This window comes from Coturnix japonica, chromosome 13 (genome assembly GCF_054131305.1).
Source record: "Coturnix japonica strain WE chromosome 13, WE-NBRP24, whole genome shotgun sequence".
NCBI classification, from domain to species: domain Eukaryota; kingdom Metazoa; phylum Chordata; class Aves; order Galliformes; family Phasianidae; genus Coturnix; species Coturnix japonica.
Genome location: NC_140675.1, coordinates 18496387 through 18521136, shown reverse-complemented (window position 1 = coordinate 18521136; position 24750 = coordinate 18496387). Strand labels below are relative to the sequence as shown.

Here is a 24750-nt window from a genome sequence, read left to right as displayed (position 1 = left end):
GCTGGATTTTTCATTCTGGCCATATGGATCTGCATTTTTTTTGTTTGTTTTCAGACGTAATCTATTAATTTTATTTCAATATTATCTTAACCTGACTTCTCTGAGTCATGGCTCTCCCAAGGCTGCAGTGAACCTGAAGCTGTATTACTGGAAGCCTTTAACAAATACCTGACTCGCCCCCATGTTACCCCAAGAAAGCCAACAATGAATGGAAAACATTCTGTGAAAAGGCCTCAGGCTTAAAAAGCAAGGACAGAAAATGCTGGAATGATCAGAAAAAGGCCTTTTGGGGCCATGATGCAAAGACTGGTGGCAGACAGGGGACTGAGAAAAGAAAAGCATGGAGGATGAGGTAACTTTACTTTCAGCTGCTAATTTCCAGATTGTGATGGCCTTAGTGCTAGAGGTTATGCTCAGAGCTACGTAAGAAGTTCTCGATCAAGGACTCTTCCCTCTCTTGTTCCTGTCTCTAGACATAGGAGTTCCTTCCTCCATTTTCAGAGGTAACCACCAGTGGCATTTATAGACTGTTTGTGCTTGGACATGCAGACGTGCATCTATCTGAGAACTGAGTATGTCAGCAGTGTTTTCACTGCTCCTCTTAGGATTTATTCTAAGTTATTTTGGGATATCTTGTATAACCGATCTCTTAAGCCCTCTTAAGTTTAATTTTAGACTTTGCAGAGTTTATCCTGCTGTGCCGCCCTTTTCCAGATGCATCGTCACCTAATAACTAGGTCCTGCAGAGTCTTTGGAGAATACAGAAAAGGCTGTCATTTAGTGCTGCGACAAGAATATTGTCTAAGGTTCCTTCCCTTAATAGTCCTCACCCATCTTGTCTCAGTGATTCCAACAGACAGGAAAGCCAAGGAGTGGTCTCTCCTGTACATAACTCTCTTGCATAGATGGAGGAGGTGCAACTTGGCTTCAACACTGCTGCATGGTATGTGAAGCTCTCTGGAGCTCAGGGAGTTGCTGCAGGTTGAGGATAAAAGACTGACTACCCAAACATCAACAGGAGGGAAACTACATGGTTCCAACTCCTCCTACGGCTTCCTAAGGATGAGGTAGAAATCTGTGATGCCATCTGTGCAAGCCCTGGCAAATGCATTCCACCCTAATCATGCTGGCTGTGCACAGGCTCACTTGTGTCTATCTGGACTTCTTTAGGAGGTCATAATGACCTACAGGTCTAGGTACTAGCAACTGAACACAATAAATTTGTGTTTTTCTCCAGTTAATATTACTGAATTGTGCAGATATGCATGTATTTGTAATTTAGTAGGGATCTTCAGAATGAACCAGGCAGAGACTAGAAGATATATCTGGAAATACCCACAGTCTGAGCTGGTACCTGGATGAGCATCCTGAGGTCTTGGTATTGACAACAGACCTAGAGCCCATGACAGTATCTGAAGCCAGTGGTATGATGTGCTTGTGTGTCTACAGAGAGGAGTGGGCAGTTTATCGGCAGTGACCTTGACACTTGCTCAGATGGTGAGGAAAAGAAGTTGGTGGAGTGCTGCTCATGTTTCTGTGGGTGCTGCTATGGGTCTGCTCTCTGCATTGGTCTGCGTGGCCAGAAGGTAAGCATCACACAGGCCTTTGTATGCGTGTACACGTATGTGTGAACTTGCATCTTGAGTACCTGCTCAGCCTGAACTGGGAAGTGGCAAACAGGCAAGAGGGGAGAAATCCCCTGGGTCTTTAAGTCCCCTGGGCTCAGCTTCTGGTTCCCAGGAGCACACACAGCATTTTCTCACACAGGCTCATCGGAACTTTTCCCATTTCATGGCTCTATAGCTGTGCAAGCACCCGTAGCGCAGAAGTCAAATGATTGTCAGCTCCTCAGTGGTTTCTACTGTAGAAAGCTTGGCTTTGGGCTTCTGTTCTGAGGAATTGGTGTATGGTAAGAAGTGCTGGCCTCAGGGAATGAGAGAGAGTTATGGCAGCATCAGATGATCTCTCTGTCTAACTTGCAAGGTGAGCCCCATGATCTTTCTACAGTTCTTTGCCTTCTCCTGCTCCTAATGCAGTCAGAATTCTGGAGCTTCCAGCAAATAATTGTAATAAAAATTTTTCTTATGTCTGAGAAATCAAATCACTTCAGGAAAAAAGGGAAGTGGCTATTCCAAATCCTAACAATTCAACCCTGCCAGAAAATTAAGAAAAGCAAGGGCCTCCAGAGCCATCAGGACTGCACTGTATATCAGCTTCATGGCAGTGCGCTGCTTTTCCCTTTATGCTGTGCACATCTTGTCACTGGCACAGTGCAACAGCTCAGGTTGAGATCCTTCTGTAGGGAATTGGTAGACACTAGACAGCAAGTGCACAGCTATATAAAACAGCTGGAGATGCAGCTGTGCACGTAGATTGCATCTAAACTATAGCATACAGATGCACTTTTTCTTCTGTGAGTTCCCTAAAATGTCTGGTTTGTTCATTCCTTTCCCACTCCACAGATGGAGAGTTCAGATTTCTACCCTCCCCTGTCACAGTTTCAGTCACTGTCTTCAGGTCAATGCAACAGTGGCTGAACTGGTCCAGGATACACTTCAGAATATAAACTGATGGTTTGAGCTAGAAATCAGGAAGAGGGCAGAAAACACACAGAAAAAAACACAGGCTTTGTGCCAATATGCTGAGAGTATAATGCACCTGTTGCAGTAGCAAGGACCAGAAGTTGTTATCCTGGATCACATTTATTAGTCCTTTGTTCTTTCTCTCTTTAGAGGTCAGCGCTAAATGCCTCATTAACAATTAAGGCAATAATATAAAAAGCAATTCTGTAAAATCCTAACTGGTTTGTCTTCCAACTATGCTGTTTCAAAATATTCTGATAAATAATTTGTCTTTAAGACAAATGTAGTAACTCTGGGTGAATGGAGGAGCTCCATTAGAACTCTTAGGGGGGAAAAAAAAAGCAAGAAAAAGCTGTCTGTGTTCACTTACCCTGCATAAAATTTCATGAGCTCAGGAGTACAGTTTTGTTAAATGATTAAATTTCATTTGAACAGCATTCCCTTTTAGAAATACGTTGGCTCCCAGCCTATGAAAGACAAGGTCCCTTTTTTTCCCAATAGGCCCTAGCAGGCCTTTGTCTCTCCAACTATATCTGGAGCTGTGTGATTTTAACAAGATTCCACGTCGTCTATGGAGAGTGAAATCATTGTGTGTATCTGAAAAAATGAGGTAGCCCTCCAGGAGTCTGAAGGAGTGGATGAGGATTGCATCTCTACTTCTGTCAATTAAAATACTACATGAGGAAAAATATAGGTTAATGAGCTCACTGAAACTGAGTTTATCGGGTTAATTAACAAGTGAAACGTTGCAATTTTGATTAAACTTATCCCAGACAAAGCACTTAACTGGCTTTTTTTCCCCCGTAATGAAAATCAAGCCTTAATCTCCAAAGCCAACTGTGAACAGTGTTGATTTTGCTGGAACAATATTTTCTGCTGGAAAACAAACCAGTTTTTACAGAGTTGCACTCAAATATGTATTGAGCTATGCAAATAACTGTTTTCTACCACTCCATCAGCTTTCATTTATAGCTGTTGCCCGTCAACATTTCTCTTGCTTCCAAGTAATGTGGGAATTTGCTCCAATTCTCATTTCTGTTTCTTTCAATGAACTCAAACTCTTAAACCTTCCTACCTTTTATAGCAGAAGACCACTTCTTTAAGCTTTCTGCTTTTCTCATTTCAGTCATGCATTTTTTTCCCCCTCAATTCCCATATTCAAAATGAAATGCTAATAGTCTTATCAGAGAGGGCATGTGCACGCTGCAGTTTCCCTTTCTCTTCTTTGGAGCAGCAGATGGCTGTGCAGGGGCACTGGGTGCAGGTGGAACAGGGAACATACAGCGTGCTGTGCTAAGTCAGACTGTGTGCCATGGCAACTGTGTTTTCTGCACCAAAAACCCTGACTGATGGGAAAATCCTTCACAGTTGCTGAAAGAAAGCTGCTTCATCATGCTCACGTCTAATTGAAACACATGGAAGTCACAAGTCTCATCTGACTATCTTTGTAAGGCCCAATGGGTTGATGGGCCCTTTGTGTACACGCATATAGATGGGCATAATTTGAGTAGATGAAAAACAGAACTTGAGAGCACAATGGTGCCAAGAGAGGCTTTCAGTGATTCTGATCTCAAGTTAGACCTGACTTTATCAGATGGAAAGCATGAAATCGGGCATGGTTTTGATTCAAACCAAAGAATGGAAAGATGAGAATTTGTACCTGTCCATTGCAGAGGTGACGACTTTGACCCTTTGTGATCAGAAACATTGCACTTAGCTTGAAACCTCAATGGCTCTACAAAACTCATCTCTTTCCAGATGCTAAGGTGCCATTCCAGACAGCTAATGGGAAAGCAGAGTTGTTTCCTACTCACTGGCTCTGTGGGGACCTCAGGGCGCAAAGCTGCCATTTTGTCCGCTTCCCGTTTGCTGTCATTTGTGAGTAAGTGCTGTGAAGAGTAATCTTGCTAATGTAAATATGCCAAAACGTGCTAGTTATCAGGGAGTCCATTATCTGGGGGACTATCAGGTTTCCAGGAAACCGTGGATGACCAGAAATAATGCTTCTGACAGAAAATGTAGCTGATATATACCTCACTGTATATATATGCATGATGTCTTCTACAGTTTCTTATGTGACTGCATTAGCAGTTCCCTTCAGGCTGGTGATTAGGAAAGATCAAAGGAGTATCTTCCACTCTTTCCAATTAGTAGCTGTGGGTCAGCATGGATCCTCTTTTAACCGTGCCAGCACTTCTCTCCAGATAACGCCCAGCCAGAGTATTCGTATTGGATCTGTGCCCTAGCCACAGAAATGCATAAGCAGAGCAAGCAGAGATGAAAGTCTCTGAGAGCAAAGAAGGAAACTCTGTTTCACGGTTAGGATTACTTCAGAAAATGAAAACATCAAAAGCTAATGTGCGCTAAAAATGGAGGAAAGGACAGATTCAGAACAGAGTGTTACTACAATGGCAAGGCATGGCATGTTGCTGTGAACATGAGTCACTAGAAAGAACCAGAGAGTATCCTAATTTGGAAGGGACCTACACTTGGTGATTGCCCAGCCCTTACTTTTGTCAGGATCTCTCTGCAAGGCCTCGCTATCCTGGAAGGAGTCGCCTTCTCCTCCTCAAACTTAGCATATGTTGGAGTCCTGCATCTAGACACCATCTCCAGATGAAGCCTTTCCTTGACAGATTAAGTAATTGATCCTGTAAAGAGAGTTGTGATTTAAAAGGCTTAAAGTACATCATTCTTTTTTGTTAGCTTGCTTTCTAAACTTTTAAAGTATCTACTAAAAGCACAGGAAGCAAAGAGGGGTTGCATTAATTCATTTAACATTCTTTGGTCTGGTCAGATAACGCAGAATGAAATCAGTCTGAGTGACAGTATGATATGGTGTTTTTGTCTCTAAATCTAATGAGTCTGAACATAGTGGAATGAACCCGATTCCCAGTAAGCGTGGCTTATGCCCTTCTCTCCCTGTGCCCCATGAGGCAGCCAAGTGCAAGGTGGAACAGCTTAAAGTAAATTTTTGCTTGACTGTGATTATTCATACAGGCCATGTCATTCCACAGTAAAAACATCTGCTTCTCATTATTTGCTACCGTCTGTAGTCTTTAAGTCATTGGCAAGTTAGATCAGTGAAGATTTATATTACCATTTAGATTACCAACAAGAATACTGAATAACATTACAGCAAAGCATGATTAACAGGGGATCATGCTAGAAGTGACCCTACTCCCTGATAATTCCTTTCTTTGAGATCTGTCAGGTAAGTCAATTTTTAATTTTACCTATTTTAGCTCCGCTAATTCCACATAAGGGAAAACTTAAAATCAGGAATTAGTATGGTGTAGTTTAAATCCAGGAGGATATTGTGGTGATTGATATTCCATCTGATCTGTAGTCTTGAATGCATCTGATCATATTTTGCAGTAACTGTTACTGAGGTAACAGTCTCAATTATATATTATATGGGACCTGTTTGTTTATCTTCTAATTCTTTGAAGTTTATTCCATCTACAAGCAACTAGACAGCTTCTTTAAGACTGATGGGGTAAGTGTCCGAGGATGGGAGGATGGACTCATTCAAGGAGAAAGTGATGTAGTTTGTAGTTTTTGTTTGTGAGATGGAGAAATTTAGCAAGGTAGGATTGGTGCCTTGCCTTGTCCCTTTGCTTTATTGCCAGTCTCAGCATTTACCGTGCTAGCCTCATCTTTATATTCACAATTTATGATACATGTTTATACAGCTATCCTGTGTATAGCAGGATCAGGAGGACCTCAAATCCAGAATTCCCACAAAACATCCCCATTACTGTACAGAAACCTGAAGGTCTGTAATAAAGCAATGACCCCAGAAACCACAGCTGTTATGTACAAGAGGGAAAGAAGAACAAGAATCATTATGAGGACTCCTATTACACCGGTTAAATTCCTATGGCCAGCATAATCCTACCTTACAAGCAAAACCTCAGCATTTGTTAATAGGAGTCGCAGGTGCTTTCCTGAAATGGACCTTTCCCCTTGTTCTAAAAGAAGGCAAAAATCCATTACCATCCTTGTTATCTAACCTGGAGGAGGTTTCTCTTCTGATAGCAAATTAGATCATCAATTTAATGTTCAGTGTATGAACAGACATACCAATTAGATTCTGAGAAGCTGTAATAATGTGGAGAGCAGCAAAGCACCCTTGCACAATCTCCATCTGTAGCCAATTTCTGATGCTTTAGAGAAGGCATAAAACCCTCCAGAAAATACGATGTGCATCAAGCCAGCAGCTATTTTTTCTTGGCTCCTACCAATGACCAGTGGAAACCCTGAAGCATGGATGCTATATAATTTAATACAATATAAACATAGTGTGACAAAAGGCAGTCAGACCAAGATGGCTTCTTTCAAACCTCCTCAAGATACCAACAAATCAGTTATGCAGGATTCACTCCAAGCTTCCTCGTGCCAGAAACATTGCTCTTTTGTCACACGGCTCTTTCTGCAAATTTAAAACTATCACTATTTCAGTCATTTCCTTTGCTCACACTGCCCTCTGTGGCGGTGAATTCCAGGCACTCTGTTTCTGAGAGCCCCTCCTTGCATCTTCATGTTTCTTCTCAGTGATAAGTAACTTAAATCACATTATTACGTCAATATTTGAATATATATATATGTATATGTGTTTATATGGTACTATTATAGCCCCTCTTGATATTTGATTTGTTCTGCTAAAGAGGACAGCTTCTTTCTTTTCTTGTCTTGAAGGAAATTCTCTTCTCAACTACCTTAGAAATCCCACAGTGCATCTATTCTGCACTCCCCTTTTCTTACCCTAACAATTCATGGTGTTAACCAAATGCACAGTGCTGCTGATTCATCCACAGAATAACACTTTTACTTTCTATTGAAGCACTCTGGCAGCTGGCGGCCACCTCGCAGACAAATGCTGGCCCACATCTTGTTTCTTTTTCCCTACCGTTGAGTTCTTGTGACCTCACAGAACTGCATAATTTATGCTTTTAGATTTATTTACTTCAATACTATTCTTACTGCTCTGTGATGTCAGCTCATGTTTTTAGTTATGGAGATAAATCTTTGTAACAGCAATATAATATCAGACTTTGTGACACAGCGTATGTGAGGAGTGCGTTTAAAGTAAGATTGTTCACTTCAGATTAAGATTCCCATGTTAGAATGGCAACTTCTTGGACAGATTCCTTTTCTGGCCAGTGAGGAGAACAGGTCATCACAGGGCTTTGTTCATCCCACTCCAGGAAGACTGAAACCTCCCCTCAAAGTATTCATTACTCTCTATTGACTGTAATGATGATGTTGATCAGTAGAGGCACATACACCTGCTTTGTTAATGTCCATTGGTTTGCTGTGGGTTTTGCATTGGTTTTGATTTCTGTTTTACTTTTATTTAAAGAAACTGGATGATGTTAATTGTGTCTCTGGTTCTTTTCTGTAGATTGCTAATCTCAGCTATAATCAAATCAGTCTCAAGACCAAACCTGAGGACTGCTTGATGTATCTGATCTCCACTGTGTTCTTTGCTCTTTTTATATTAATTGCCTCAGCTTGCAGTCCTCAGTTTTCACCTTCACATCATTCTATGGCAGGGTACTCTTTAGAAGGAAATATTTCTATTTATCTGTTATGCCTCTCGTTCTTAAATTGTAGAAGAAGTCAATGATATTTTTTGTTTGAACCCTGTCATTCCCCATCAATATCACTGTTATAGTTCTCTGTGCTTTGTGCTTTTTCTCCAGTTTGAAGAGGCTCTGGCTGTTTTCCACTGTGGAAATATGTGGATACCTAGCAACCTGCTGTTACCATTCCCTCTGCAGTCTGCAGCTCTATGAAGAATTTTCAGTGGGACATTCCATCAGATGCTTTGTGAAAATCCACAGAGGCTGGCTCTAGTACATTACTCTTGTCTAGTTCTACCTTAGATAAAATTGCACCTTTGACGGTATCCAGTTGTTGCCTTGTACTGACTGCTTTCCCTAAAACCTGTCCTAATGTTGCCGAGTCAGGTGGTCTCTATTATTTTTACCCATCTTCCTCTCTGAATACAGAAATGTGAAGATTCATGAAAGATTATTACTACCAAAACTGCATTTTCATGTGCCAATTATTTCAGCATTCTCAGATGGAAACTATCTGTGCCCCCTGAGTTCAGTTCCTCTATCGCTGGAAATTATCTCTTTAATACAAAGCTAAACCTCCTCAATTTCTTTTACCCACTCTTTCCTTCCTAAGCAATTTGTAACTAGCAATTTTTACGTTCCAGTTGTGAATAGACCCACCAGGTTTCAGTTATACCAATTATATTACATTTTTCATAATGCAATAAGATTTCCCAATTCCCCTTGCTTTTTAATTATTTATTCACAGGTACTTTTGCCCTGGACAGCTGCCTATGGTGAGTCACATATTCTTATTATCATGTTGTTGGAGAGAGAAGGGTGAAGCAGTGCTGTTTCTATACTTCATGCTGCAAAAATGTATGGCGAGCTTTTGTCTTCATATGTTACAGATTTATTCAATACTGCAGGATGCCCCTCTCCATTTCTCTGGCTCCTTCCGCAGATGGGATTCTATGCTTTTAGTGGCTATATTTGTGGTCCACTTTGATGCATCTTTGTATATCAGGTCAGTTCTACTCTCCTGTGCTCCAGCCCTGGTGGTGTTCAAGTCTGGATGGGGTCCTGGGCAGCCTGATCTCATGTCTTGTAGAGTTGCTGGTAACCCTATTTGTGGCAGCGGGATTAGAAGTAGATGATCCCAACACAAACCGTTCAATGATTTACTCTTTGAAGAGTGCTAATGGATATCTGGTGGCACAACACATCTTGCTTTTGAAATAGGATTCCAGTAATGCAAAACAAGACTAGAAATACAGTTTTCTTCACTTGTTTGGTATCCAAAGCATTGAACCCACTCTGGAAAGGAGAACCACCATCCTCCTTCAAGGAGGTTGGAATTCAGCATACTTTTGAGTCAGAAGCTGTGCTAAGTAGTTACAGGATTCAACTACAGGAGGGATATATCTGCTCAAGTGCCTCTTTTCCCAGAGAGAATTCAAAAATGTTATTTCTCAGGTCCAAAATGTTTTTCAGATTCTGTAGCAGACCTGAGGATGCTGGATAAAAATAAACTTTATGTTCACAAAATATTTCAGAAATAATCACAAACATTCAACATCTGTTAGAGATGTTAGTGAAACCTAGGAACGAGAGGAGGGCTCACTTTGCTGGTCTCCATACAGGCATGTTTTTGCAGCCCTACATCTGGAATTTAAGCAGATGTTTTGAATAAGCAGTGGAAAGAAACTCAAACCATTTTTGTTTTGACGGTATCACAACAACACAGACAATTACTGGCACTGCCGGTGGGATTCATTCAGACATCTGCAGTGAGTGTTCAGGGAAAGGTTAGGAGCTGTAGGGATGGTACTCCCTGTAGTCTGTGGCCATATGTACTGTATACTGACTGGTGTAAAGTTATGGAGCGGTTACTGAAAGGACTCTGCCTAGCTAGTGGCTGTTGATGACATCAAAAGTGGGCTAAAAGAAGACTGTTAAGCAAGCATTATGTTTATGAGAATGTCCCATGTAGGTTGTTCAGAACAGTTCTTAGTGTATAGTGTTATTGAAACATGGGGTGAAGGGTCTCCAAGACACTGGATAACACTGTTAGCAGCACAGTAGACATACAAGACCTGTTAGGAACAGCACTTCGGCTAAATGGAATATGCTGGTAATTATGCATTCAGTATGTGGATTGTGTGAGAATCTTGGACATCTTGCCATTCAGAAAGACCAAGAATTGGATGGAGAACTGACTGGAATTGAACCTTCTGATAAGAGGCTGAGAGAGTTCTGCTGAAGAGGAGTTCTGCAGAGAACAACTTGGGTTTACTGATGGACAACAGGTTGACCATGAGTCAACAGTGTGTTCTTGTGTCCAGGAAGGCCAATGATATCCTGGAGTGCATTAAAAAGAGCGTGGCCAGCAGGTTGAGGGGGTAATCCTCCCCCTCTGCTCTGCCATGGTGAAGCCGTACTGGAGCACTGTGTCCTATGCACTTCGGTTCAAGAAAGACAGGGAAGTTCCAGAGAGAGTCCAGCAAAGGACCTCAAAGATGATTAGGGGTTGATAAATTTCCTATGCAGTCACTTTCAGTATTGTGTTTGTAAAGCTTTAAGAAAAACAGTATCAGAAGTATGTGGTGCCTTTTAGGTACTGATTTGGATGGATTTAATACTACGATTTTCTGTATGATAAGTGGCATATTCTTGGCATTCTCCTGGCATCCAAGGGTGTTTATTGATGACATGGTGACTTGCAATACTTACAGAACTGTGGTCAAAAAATGTACTGTGAGCAGTGCAGTAAACCTATGGAATTGTTTACTTGCAGATGTATTGAGCAGAGGGACTGTATGTATAAGCAATGACCACAGGCCGAGACCACTAAGTCTGGATGAAGACCTTTCATGTGTTGACACTCTTATGGGCCAAATTCAGATCTGTGTCCATCACACCGTTCCTGTCTTTACCAGAAAATCTATTGTAAAACCCAAACAAAGCAACTGTTTGTCTAAGCCAACATAACCTTATACCTGGTTGGATTCTAAAGGTTGCCTGCTCCTTATCTGCTAGTTGAAAAGTTCTTTTCACCAAGTTAGTGTTATAAGTAAGATAAAACATCCATGATGAGGCTGCTGTGGTGGTGTGCTGGAGAGGAGAAACAAACCTCTCTCCTGCTTTCACCACAACTTTCTAAAGCTGGCTTTCAGCCACCTCCTAAAATCACTCACTACAGCATGGCTTTGTTTACTCAACACAGAACTGATCACCATATTTCTCTTTGCCCACAGATAATTCAGGTTTCAGATTAGAGCCCCATTGTCACAGGTTATGCTAAACATAAAGCTTGGCTTGGAAAGCTTGCAATATCCGCAAGGAATCAGGCATGTTTGTCTGTGATATAAAAACAACAAGATGCTTATAATGTTGGGGGATCTTAAACTACTCACATAGTCTGCTGTGGCCTGAGTTTATTTCCAAATCCATAAGAAAAATGTTCCTTTTTCTTCCCCCCCCCTCCCCATAATGCCAAAAGGGTTACTTTGGTGCTCTTATTTTAGCATGGGGTCACTTGTTGACACTCTGAAGGCTGGAGTTCCTCAGCTTCTTTTTTCTTACATCAAATTGAGTTGTAATGGCCAACTTGAAGTGCTAACCCCAAACTACCAGTGAGTGTTCACCATCGCCTTGGGATGAAGTGGACTGTGAGCTGCTCACTAAGTTTGCCCCGCTGTATAGCAGATGCTCACAGGGTAGTGATGGGATGATGTGCTGTTCTCCTCTCCCCACAGTGGTGAGCTGCTCTTGATTCACTCTTTGGGTAATGGCAGGACAGCTCCTTCACATCCGAGTCTGGATGTGAGCTTTGAGAACTCTGGAAGCAGGACTGCCTTCCATCCATCCTCCAGTGTTTTATTTGTTGGTAAATTCCAGGGTACAGAAAGGGAAATGAATTCACTGATAAACTGAAGCCGTCTTCTCTAGTGGTTCTCAGTAAGTAAATGGCTGAGCAGCCAACAGAAATGAGCTTTTCTGTGCCCAGTTCTGCCCTTTAACTACCTTTTCTCTGCTCCAGTATATACCGTGTATAATCTAGACACCAGGAAGGATCCGAGCGCTCATTTACTTAGAAAAGAGGAACTCTAGGCTACAGCCTGATAAAAATCGGGAGCGCTGCGCTTTTCCCGTCATTCAGACCACTGCCCTTTGGGTTATTTAGGGGGCAATCTCAATCCGATAGGGTAAATGTCAGAATCTCCATAACAACTAACAGCCGGTGCCTTTAGTGCGCTGCATGGAGCAGCTCTGGGAGGCGAAGCTCTGAGCAGTGCCCAGCTGCAGTGCCCGCTAAGGGGGATAGCACACAAAGCTTAGACCCTGCATCAGCCAGCAGGTAAACAAGCAAATTTCTGCTCTCGTTTGGAACAGGTTGTGTTTCAACGAACAACTGTTAAAATTCTGCCTCTCTCTGCAGGGCAAAATCTGTGTTAGCTACAGCACAGAACAGCTTGTCTGTGTGTTCATTACACTGAGCCAAACACAAAACAACACAAGCTGGAAGGAAGTTGTTTTACACTTACCAGCAGCGTTGATATTTTCCTCACAGGAGTACCAGATCCCAGTATGGAAATACCTGAAAAGGAAGCGGTCATCTCCCGTCTCCCAGCTGTAATGAACCACATTCTGGTTTGTCTCATTGGCAGTCTCATTCCCACTGTAGTTGAGGCAGTTTGTCTTCTTCTCTTTCCCACAGCTCGGCTTGGGGACCCTCTGCGTGCCCTCACACCAGTGGGTCGTGATAAAAGCTGTTGTAGAGAAGAGGAGAGCCATCAGATTCAGACTCACTGCTAGCAGGGCTCTGCATCTTCGATTTGTCTTCATGGTAAATCCGCCCTCCCTCCCCCTCCTGCTGAGAGAAGAAGTCAAAGGTTTTTGTTTTATTTGGGGGGCGGGGGTGGTGTTTCAAAGCCTCTCACGATTCAGAATCCAGTTTTCCAGGCACCGAAACTCTCAGTTTCTTCCAATCTGCTGTTGTAGCAGCGAAGGAAACGCTGCAGCCAGACTCCCATTCTTCTCTTCACTTGAAATCCTGCCTTTGTATGTTAAAGGAGCAGCTGCAGGCGCCGGAGTGCGGCCGTCCTCTTGCAGGCAGTGAGAGGATCAGAGAGGGTCTGTCTCACCAAGAGCACCGAGAGCAAGTCAACATCTGCTCGGGTACCACACATGATCCCCAGGGGCTCTGCAGCTTCCTCTGCTGGGAGACACCTGCAGGCTGCAGGACTCGCTGTTCTCTTCCAGCACGGAGAGACAGGGGATGCTCAGCAGGAGCCGGGCGACAGGGACAGATGCTGTGCCACCGCGCTCCTGAGCATCCCTCGGAGGAGACTGCATCATGCTGACGGCTGAGCAGGACTGGGGCAGAGTCACACCTTCCTTCCCAAAGGGATCAGTGTGGCTGCGAAATGCGTTGGTCGTGTACCAGCCTGGCAGGGATGTGACCGGGAGAAGGAGGGGATGGAATAATGCTTTGGCTTTTCTATTCTAAGCTGATGAGGAACAAATTGAAAGGCTGATTTTGCTATGGGTATGGCAGTGTAATTCTCTGTCTATCAGGGTTTGCTCTGGAGGTCATCAAAGCCCCAGAGGAATTCGAATTTTAAAGTATGTAATAAGTAGAAGTGATGTCTGTCACAATACCAAGTGAAATGGGTCTGTAGGACGCTGCTGGTTGATGTGCTGTGAGCATGGTCTGTGTGCATAGGGCACAGACCCTGTACCCAAGCACTGAGGCTGGTGATGTTTGTCATGCTGTTTTTGTGTGCTCCATAGATGAGCACAATTATCTGTGGTGAGGAAGTTTGCATTTACTTGCTGGTCTTTGGATTGAGTGACCCTTCCTTCCACCCTGCAAGGACCCTGGGGGGTCCTTTATACAGAATCACTGGGCTCCAGCCTTGTTCTCTTAAAAATAATGTAGGAAGTCCTTAAGAGATGCTGCTCTGTGAGAACAGTTATGACGTCAAATCTGCAAAGGTAATGCTTGGTAGAGCAGATAATTCCTTGCCTTAGCGGACTTCGCTTTGCCCTCTCTTGCCATCTTGTCATCTACAACTGCTTCCTCAGCACCAGATCTTCTTTTATTTCAGTGTCCTGTGCTGGAGGAGTGCTTCTGTGCAGTGGTAATTTTGGGACCCTCACTTCAAGAAAGACACTGAGGCCCTGGAGTGTGCCCAGAGATGGGCAGTGGTGCTATGAGGTGCCTGGAGCACAAGTCTGATGGGGAGCAGCTGAGGGAATGGGGTTGTTTAGTCTTCAGGGAGCTCATGGGAGATGTTATTGCTCCCTACAACTCCTGAAAGGAGGCTGTGGTGAGGTGGGGGTTGGTTTGTGCTCCTGGGTAACTGGTAGGATGAGATGTGATGGCCTTAAGTTGTGCCCAGAGAGGTGGTGGAGTCATCATCCCTAGAGGTGTTCAGAAGGGTGCGTGGCAATGAGGGACATGTTGGGATGGGGTTGATCTTAGTGGTCTTTTCCAACCTTAACAGTTCTGTGATGGTATGATAATTGCACCGTGCCCCTCCAGCCCTTTGAGTATGTCATCACAAAGCCAAATAATCAACATTATTATCAACTGCATGTAAGAAATACAAATGATGGTTATTTAGATGACCGCAGGATTATTACTTCAATTATTTTTATATTACGGGGCATTTCACTTAGCAATGAATTTAGACATTTCTGCATTCTAAGACATGCCAGCTGCTTAGGGAAACAGTGTACCTTAAAGTTTGACAGCACACCTTCATGGGATAGCTAGTGCTCTGCAGGATTATCTTCCAAGTGGTTGTCAGCACCTGACTCATCACACTTTTCCAAGTGTGAACACACATCCTTACAGACCTTTTCTCACCAATCTCCTCTGTCTGCTGCTCTATCACCTGTGTTTTCTGATCCCAGCATCAACTTTTGGACGCTGTTTCTTCTCCCAGGGAACTGGGCATCCAAGAGTTTGGTTTACTGTGGTAACTTTTGTTCTAAATGCTTTCAAGATTTTGTTTTTACTCTTAATCCTAGCAGATATTTCTGTTTCTCACCTTTTTTCTTGTTTTGGGCAGACGGGTCCGCTGAGAAGAAACACAGGGACAGTATGGAAGAAAAAAAAAGGAAATCAAAATAAAGAAGAGGTTTGGTTTCTTTTGTGATTTGTGATACAGAGCTTTTAAAGCCTTGAGAATTGGAAGTATTCGGCACAAAGTAAAGCATGCTCACAGTCAGGGAACCTTCCAACCACTGACAGAAGTCAGTTCCTCACTAATTGTTAGACTCCACTGGATGTTAGGATCGCCTAAAAAAAGGGGAAAACAATCTTTGCTACACTCACGCAGTAAAGCTCAAATGATTCCTCTTTATATAATCTCTGTTTATCAGATCTGGTGTGTATAAAAATGGAAAGGTCATACATATGTTACAGAAAGCAGTTCAGATGCCTGGATTAAATTGTATTTATGTGGTATTATCTTGCATAGTAAAGCAGAAGGGTTTGAATGCTATGGAGAAGTAGTTTTTATATTGTGGCCACAAGAACTTTAAAAATCCTTTTTGCAGCAATAGTTCTTATCAGATGTTGTAAGTACAACTGCCTTTGTGAGTAATAGATATCTTCCTTTTGCTTTACTATTTCCTACAGTGCAAATTGTTATTGCTTAGTATTTTCTTGAGCACAAAAAGAATTTTGCAGGGAATTTAAATTAATCATAGTGTTTGCAAAGGAAATGTTTCAGTGAGGATGTTTTTCACTAGTTGAAAAAAAAGAAACATTCAATAGAATAAGAGGACTTTTGGGTCCCCTAATGAAGTTGGGGGGTGGGAGGTGCTTGACGTGCTTAGTTTAGTTTAGCACTGTCAACTACATGGGATTATATGCTGTTTCTAAATCAATAGTTGAAAGAAGCTACAGCTTTTCATCAGCTTCTCATTTCTTACAGGTCCATCCTCCTGAGCTTTTCCCATGTGTTTGTAAATATCTTTTTCAGCAGTCACTGGACTGGGCTTCTCACTTCTTTCCACCTTGGGATGGACCCCTCCAAGTAGCTGATCTCTTTTCCTCTGCATCAAATTCTCCTTTTCCAGACAGGATTTTCTTCCTTTAGCCTAGATATCAGAATAATTCATCCTTTTCTTGCTGTTTTACTGTGGCAAAATGAGTTATCATAGTCTTCAGTTTAACTTTTGACTTTTCACTAAGGATGTGTCTCTCGTGCACTTTGTGGCACTGAGTCAAGCCCAACAAAGCTGCTCAGGAACTTTTTCCTGATCTGAGCAGATAAAAATCTTTTCTGACATTATATTAGCAAAGACCTTCAGAAGTCTCAACAGAAAGGTCTCATAAAAAAACAAACAGTATAATCAACAGGGTTTTTTTTTATTGCTTTCCAACTACAATTACCTTGATTCAGTAGGTAAGACATAGCAAAGTATAGGTATTTTAACCACCAAGATTAGATCTAAAAGCATGCTTTCTCCTGAAAAAAATTGTCATATGGAATGTCTTGGCACCGTTTTCCCCAGAGATCTCCTTGAGGTCAGAGAGCAGATTATTTCTTACCCTCTTTCATTGGAGGATGTGTTTGCATGGTAGCACATCCACGTTGTCATTTCATAATGTGCCTCTGCTTGTGTTTCAGGTTTAGAAGAAGTAGACTATGCACAAAGACATCAGCACACAATGACACAGCAATGCAAATCATGCTGCATTTGGTTGAACCGGACAGGTTTACCAGCATCAGTCCCAAAGCCAGGGCAGCCAGACACCACGTAGAAGCATGCTGGAAATTAGGAGGGCTGCAGCTTCTGTATTCATTCCCCAGAGCAGGCAGCTTTCACATTACTGAGCAATTTGGCAGAAAACAGGCTGGGCAGCCTCAGGTTGTGGTACTGCAGGTGGCACAAGTAGAGCTACAACAGAGCAGTGTCAATGCAGCTGTAGTGATTATCTGTTCCAAGTGCTTTGTTATGGCACTGAGTAGAGCTGAAAGTTGATGCCAACAGTTGCCTCATAAAAAGGGACTAGACATGGCTGGGTTTGGGTTGGAGCTGTGACCAGGGTGAAATCCTCCAAAACAGACCAGTGCAAAGATGCACTCCTACTCTATGTCACACTGAGTAATTTTATATCCCTCCATTTCTTGAGTTACACCTTTTGTTAAATTGATTCATAGATATTTTGATCTCATACTTACTGGGTAAAAAGGAAGCCTTTCTTCATCCTCAGAAGAAATATTTCCAACATAAAGCATGCTTGCTTCCCAGCTACATCTTTCATTCTTTAATTTGCTGCAAGAGACTTTGTTATCCATTTCTGACCCCGAATTATAAATCCTACTGTGTTTGAATTACAAGTATTGTTTCCTCACAATCAAGATGCTGGCAGTTAGATTGGGTAAGATAAACATTTAACTAATTTTTGTAACTTCTCCAATGCTAGCTTTGCTCAGACGTGTTTAAATTATTACAAGAAGTTACAGGCTTACTTAAGCGGAACTCTTGAAGCAGAATTCATGTTCTTCACTGCTAAAATTAAAGAAGCATTCTTGCACATCCAAGCCTTATTGGCAGGTATTAAGCCTTCCAATATTCATAGACTCCTTGGCCTCACAAAATAGTTGCCCCCAGAACTCTTCCATTTCTTATTTCAAGTACTTTATTATTATTATTATCAATATATTTTTATGGACAGAAGCTAAAAAGTTTAAATGATGTAGTTTTCTGACTCTGTCTGGCATGTACATTTGATAGCATTTGTGGGAAGAACAACAATGTTGTTTAATCATGTATCTTTGTATTTTATTGCCATAACTAGAATTCATCCATATGGCCATGCACTGTGATTTACCAGTGCATGTAGGGGAACTGTTACGTCATGGCCTGAACTGATGATTGAACACCAGGTGAAGAAGGTGGCTGGTCCAGGGAGCACAGGTGCATTCAATTCACCGGTGCTTCCCACCAGAGGGGAAGGGTCACCCTTCCCTGGGCTCATTTAAGGACTAGCTTCCAAAGAGAAAATGTCTTTTAGGTGAAGGCTGTTTTGCTGGGAAGGTGTGTTCGACAGCTGGACAGACTCTCATTGCTGGTTGGGTGAGTCAACTTCTTCTACATATGTTATTGATATTTCTGATGATGCTTTCCCTGATCTTTTTATCACAAAGAACTTATCAGATGTAATTTGAGTGCTTCTAAGGACCAATGGTAGGACATGATTTGGCAATAAGATTTAAAAAGGGCAAATTTGTTCGAATTAGATTTGTATTTGGAATGCATTAATGTTACTTAATTGCTGCTTGTTACCGTGTGCTGTAAAGAAGGGAATATGCTATAGCATATACATCTTCCTAGCTACTTCACTGTGCTGCTGTTGATGAAGGAAATGGGATTATGAATGTGCAGCAGTAATGAAGATATGGAGGTGTACAAACCAACTTTGTCCTATGAGTTTTTGAGGGAAAGAAAATGGATGGCAGAAAGTGTTTGTTGACTAAAACCAGGTTCTTGTTTTGACTCTGATGTGATTTACGCGTATCCTTTATATGGTAGAACACTAAGTCAACACTGGCTCACGATTCAGTTAGGATATGTAGGGCTATTCCAAACCAATGGATTGGGAGCGCTGAGGCTGTGGTCATGATCCCAAGTAGTGGCACTGGCTCAGAGACAAATGGGAGCTGGGTAGTTATCCTGAAGCTAAGTGCTAAGCACGGCAGCAATGGGTCATCAGGATGGTCAGGTTGAATGCAGAGGCTGCGGTTTATGTTGAGACAGGAGCTTTAGAACATAACAAATTTATTCATTCAGCAAGCAGATTTTAAACGTTTCAGTGCCAAATCTCAATTTGAGCAGAAGTCTTTCCCTCTGGGAAGGCAGAGGAAGGTAAAACAACAAAAGAAAAAACCAAGAGATTGGTAGTAAATGCAAAACAGAGAGGAAAAAAAAATATGTCTTTGTGGAAGAGCTATATAGTTGCATAACTGTTCCAAGTGGAAGGGAATAGGTCAATGGGAGGATGACAGACTGATGCGCAGAAAGCTTGTGCCTGGCAGACAACAATATATCACAGTGCTTTGGAAGAAAAGCAAATGCCTCTGAAGTAGTAGCTATGAAAATGCCAAATTGTACGAGTATGAGAAGCTGAGAAGGCCTGGATAAGGCTATTCCAACATAACATACAGTGATGGTGAGAGACATATGCTAAAGTGGTTTAGTTTGGTACAGTATTGGGAGTAGTATCAAATACAGTGATATGATGAGAACAATGTAGAAATTAACGATGAAGTAGTACCAGGTGGCAGGAGAGAGAGTCAGGACCAAAACTTGGCAAAGAGAAGGAAAAACGTTAGCCATCCACCTGCCTGGATAGCAGCAGGAGGGATGAGATATATGAGCAACCTGGAGGACAAACAGGATGCTATTTAAAAGAATGAAAGCACAGCAGATAGAGGTTATACATCTAAAAAGCGGAAGATAGGTTTGAAGACCACAATATGAGGAAAAACTATAGAGATTAAGCTGGTTTGTATCAAAGTCCACTTTCACAGGACTATATGAACTCTGTGACCTCAGCAGGGGTGCAAAATGAAAGAGCAAATGTTCAAAAGAAAAATGCATTAAATCTTCTGGGAACTTGAGAGTGAAGCTTGTGGGAGGGGGAAAAAGCTCAGCAGTAGCAGATCTGTCTGTACAGCTTGGGATCCTGGGGTAGAAGTTGTGGGCTCACAGCTGATCCCAACTAAGTTCTTTGTCACCTCTTCCTCCATTGAGTTTTGTGTCAGGAAAAATCCTTTCAGTTCTGTTTCCTGGAATGTCTGAATTCAGGCCACCTGTCTGCTTGGCCTTTAAAGCCATGTGCATCTTTGAAGAGATCCCCATTTCTCCACGATATGCTCTCCTAGGAGGCTCTGTATTATTCAGGTTTCACAGAAGTCTGTTATTCTCCATTTGTTAATATAATTCCCATGAAACAAAATAGACTGCATAATTTGATAGAGACATAAGAGCATTCAATTAAATTAGCTCTGCCAAAAGCGAACTGCAGAATATTTTTAATTGGAATGAATCTCTGGAGGTCATTTAATCCAACCCTAAGCTCCCCGCTAACATGGAGTTAACTAAATGTATCTTTCCTATAGTGGAACTACTGGGCCTCAATAAGTTCAGTATTATGGCCAAAATAATACAAGGGGTGAGTGACAAGGAGTCACTTTTTTCACTGGGAGGACATGAAGGTGAGCATTTGCTGAGAGAGGTTTTGCAGTCTGTATGTCTAGAGATGTCCAAGCCTAGAATGAATAAAGCCCTGAGCAGCTTGCACTGACAGCAGTTGGCCGGGCTATGAGCAGGAGGTTGGATTAAAGACCTTCTGAGTTCTGTCACAGCCTAAATTCTCCTGAGATCACATGAGGAGCCATGCACCACAGCTAGTACTCAAATATCCCACCCACATGCTGTAACTCAGACTGAATACTTTCAAGATTGTGCAATTTATTAATTTTCTTCCTAATGAACAAACAATCCATGCACACCCACTCGTGAAAGGTAATCCTGTGTTTTCAGGCGTACAGATTCAGCACAGAAACCTTAGTAAAGTTCTTGGCAGCTAACAAAGTTGTTAGAAGGTCCAGTTTCCTTGTCTGCTATTAAATGTAACAACAAAAGGGGGACCAGGGCGAATGATTTCCATTGATGTGAATGGTCACCTTACAAATAGAAACACAGAGCAGAGATGTTTGATGCCTTCTTTGCCTCTGTCTTCAACACCAGTGATGGGCTCTGGAACACCAGGTGCCCTGAGCAAGAGGGCTGTGTGGGATTTGCTGCTCTACCTGGACGTGTAGAAATCCATGGAGCCTGACAGGACTTGTTTCAGGGTAGTCAGAATTGACCAGTGTTGTTGAGACCTCTCAGTTATCATAGAAGATCCTTCACTGAGAGGGTGGTCAATCTGGGTATGGAATAGTCTCCCTAGAGTCATAGCACTGTGTTTGTTAAGAGTTAAAGAAGTATCTAGACAACACTCTCAGTCATATGGTCTGCTTTTTGGATGGTCCTGTGTGCAGCCAGGATTTAGACTCTATGATCCATATGGGTCTCTTCCAGCTTGGGATAGTCTATGAGTTCTTTGTTCTAACTCCTCTGAGAGCTGCGTGTTAACACCACCATCTGTTGGCCCTGTAGACTACTTGGCAAGCATCCCATTTCTAATGTAATTGGAAAAGGATTTATTATTAGTTTAGTTGTTTTTAAGAAGATGTATCTCAAATTCTTTTTATCTTGATTTATTGTGTGTTTACTTTTAATCAGACAGAAATTGGGATCCCTCCTTTTTTCTCACTTGGACATGACTTCAGGTTTCTGAAGGGTGCCTTGTCGCTTCTATCATCTTCCCTCACCTTGCTATTTCACCATGACAAGTTTCCTCTGTTCTTATTAAGGTTTTCTGACAGGTAGAATACACTTTAAGTCTCTGTGTCTTTAAAAAGGCCTCAATCTATTTGCTAAGGTTTTCCTTTTGTTTTTCCCTTCCCTCTTGTTTTTAATAAACTACCTAATGTTCCCGTGATACCATTGCTTGAAGTCAACACAACAATGTCCAGTATTTTGTTCTTTATTTCTATCATGGGTGCTGAGCCTGTTTTTGTTCACTTAAAATGCCATGCCATGTGAGGTTGGCTGGTGGTAGCAGTGTTGTAGACCTGAGGCCAACCCCTGGTGAACTGTATGTGTGTTCATCCCAAACTGGTCAGTTAGGGCAGTTCCCTTGATTCAGATTTCTAGTAAATCAAAGGATATTGTAGAGATTTGTGTCTTGGAAAAATAAAATATCAAATGCTGTTTATGTTCTAAGGGAAAATGAAGACTTCAGCTTGCTTATAAAGGAGGCTGCGAACATGTGGAATCAGTAGGTCATGGGCTTGTGTCCAAGCCAGTTCTGATGTGGTGCACCTATGTTTCCTGTGGTCAGATTGTGTGAGAGAGCTGTGATGAGGCTTATTACCCATCTCCCTCCTGCAGGAAACTGCATTTGAGCTCGTGTCCTAGCCCTCATTCACTGCTGTTGATTATTCCATGTGTCTGGACCCACTCCTCTCTTCCTGTGGACAGAGGGGAGCAGGATGCCCACCTGCTGGTCTGTGCTGTGGGAGCATATCCTCAGCTGTACATGTGTGTCTGTGACCGTCAGTGAATCAGGAGCACGAACTCTCAGAAATAGCCACTTCTGAACTAAGAGCTGACTTACAGCCCATAGAATGAAGGAAACCAAATTAGAGCTCTGTGTGCAGTATTTATTTGCACAATTTCACTTAACCTTCCCATCTTTTAAGTCTGCTTATACTTGGATATAGAGACTTTTGTGTACTTTCATAGTTCATTTTATTGAGAAGCCCACAGTGGGTCTGAACTGAGCTGTATATTGTTTCTGCAGTTGTGTTCTGATAGCAGTAGACTTATGTAGAAAAGTCTTTAAATAATAAACATCTTTACACGCAACATTAAATGTTTTTGATCTCTGTAGTGCTCCATTTGCAGTATATCACCTTCCCAGGAAACTGGAATCAATTTATAGTCCTGAAAAAGCAGTGATCTTGGTTTCTTTTTCCTTATAAAGAAAATGACAATTTATCAAATTAAAGATCTCAAGGGGAGACTCAAATGCTGGGTTGTTTATTAATGTCAGCAGCCCTTAAGAATTGCCAGCAATAATGTACTTCTAGGGAAATATACTTAGAGGAAAAATTAGACTGTATTCCAGGCAGGTAGTGTTATGGATCAGGTAACTGAATTTCTCATCTACTTGTCAATCGAATCATATCATGTAACCCTTCTAAAAGTTCATGTAATCAGCATGTTGTGCTGACCTGTGTTCCATGGACTGGATGGTTTTTCTTTGATAAAAGATCTGATGGACATTTCTTCTGTTCCGCTCTTAGAAAGTCTGCAGGGAAAGGCTGTATGGAGGAATTGCATCCCACAGGTTATATGCAGCTTAAGAACCAAATGCGGTGACAAGGTGATGCAAGTTTGTACTTGATTTCCATGTGACACTTTATGAGGAGAGTAGCAAAGAAATGTGTATTTAGAAAGAAATGGAATCACTTACCACCACCCCATTGGGAACAAACAAAGTTCATCACGGCTTTTTGCTGCGATTACTTGTCTGATCCTGTCTCTGAAATGTGGCATTATGGTCGTGGGAGCAAAATCAGTTATCAAAGGCAGCCGTTGCCATGACTGCTAAGGCACAGTTAACTCTTTCAGTGCATGGTAGTGAATGGCAGGAGTGACTGATGGCAGCTCCTTAATGTGGTGCCACTGTGATTCTACATGTGGGGATGGCAAAACAATTGCTTTTGTTCTATCCCCTAATTTTCAGGCACAGCAAAATGCAGCGTGTACTTCAGAGCTGGAAACTTTCCAGACTCTTTCAATCAGCATCTCAGATTTAGTTTCACGTCTCCACAGACACAAACAGGCACATCCTGATGTAAACGGAGCACAGTCTTGCTAAGATGGCAGCAACACGTAAACAGTTCCTTCCTGTCTCTCTGCTGTCAGATTCTTTTCTTTTCAGATGCATCTTTGAAAATTGCCTGGGTATTTTTGTGCAATTGTTCAACCACTTTACTGGCAGTGGGGAAGGTCATAAAATCTGTTATTGCAATGAGAAAGAAACATATTCGCTATGCTTAATATGCTGCTGGGAAATATGCATTTAAATAATTTTCTGAAGCCATTCCTGTCCAAATTAACAAAGCCTTTTCCTGCTTTTTTTTCCCCCTGTTTCCCTTAGCGGTGGCTTGTAGTGCTGTAATGCAACTGTGTAGGAGGGGGAAGAGATAGGAGGAAATGCTAAGGCTTTTCAGATAACAGCCACGGGCTGGACAAGCAACAGGACAATTTCTTTTATGGGAACACCACTGTGAGGCACACTGGGAACCAAGATGCTGAACGATCCAAACCCATGGAAATAAAATCAGGACAGATGTGAAGCGCTGGGAGCTCACTAAACCAGCTTTACCACCAAGGTCACTGCCTGTAAGACGGATCTGGGCAAAGCCATTCGAGGAGATGTTTGATGAAGAGCCCACACCAGTTACATGCTGACTTCCCTCCTTGCCCATCGCTCCCCACATCACCCAGCTGCTTGTCCCCTGCTGCAGCCCCCAGCTCAGCTCAGGCAGCAAAGACTTGCAGCGACAGTTGTCTGGAGCTGCTGTTATGTATGTGCTTGCAACTCATCATTTCCCAATTAATTAGCGATAACCTGAGCATCACACTGAGCCAGTGCTCAGGCTAGCACAGATTTTCTTATCCTACATTCTGCTATGCACCCATCACCAACCGAATGGTGACTTAACTCCTAGTGGCCAGATTCTTGCCTAGTCCAGACAGAAGCTGGTAGGGAACGCAGAGCTCAGATCCTTCGGTTCTGCTGTTCTCGTGGTGCTTTAATGCCACCGGGTGGCCTTAGCTGACATTGCAAGAATGAAAGTCGAGGCGAGGAAAAGCTCTGCTATGGTTGCATTTGTTCCGCTGGTAGTTGTAAAAGCATCTCTCCAGATCAAAGCCTTCCCGTGCCCTCC

The 24750-nt window shown here is 42.4% G+C and overlaps 1 protein-coding gene across 1 annotated transcript in view; it reads right to left on the bottom strand.

The window, feature by feature from the left end:
- Positions 1–13507, bottom strand: part of GSG1L (GSG1 like) — a 49228-nt gene extending 35721 nt beyond the window's left edge. Inside the window, 1 exon segment of the mRNA XM_015877310.3 lies at positions 12697–13507. Coding sequence (XP_015732796.2) covers positions 12697–12997 — 301 coding nt within the window. The 5' untranslated portion in view covers positions 12998–13507.
- Positions 13508–24750: the final 11243 nt, after the last annotated feature.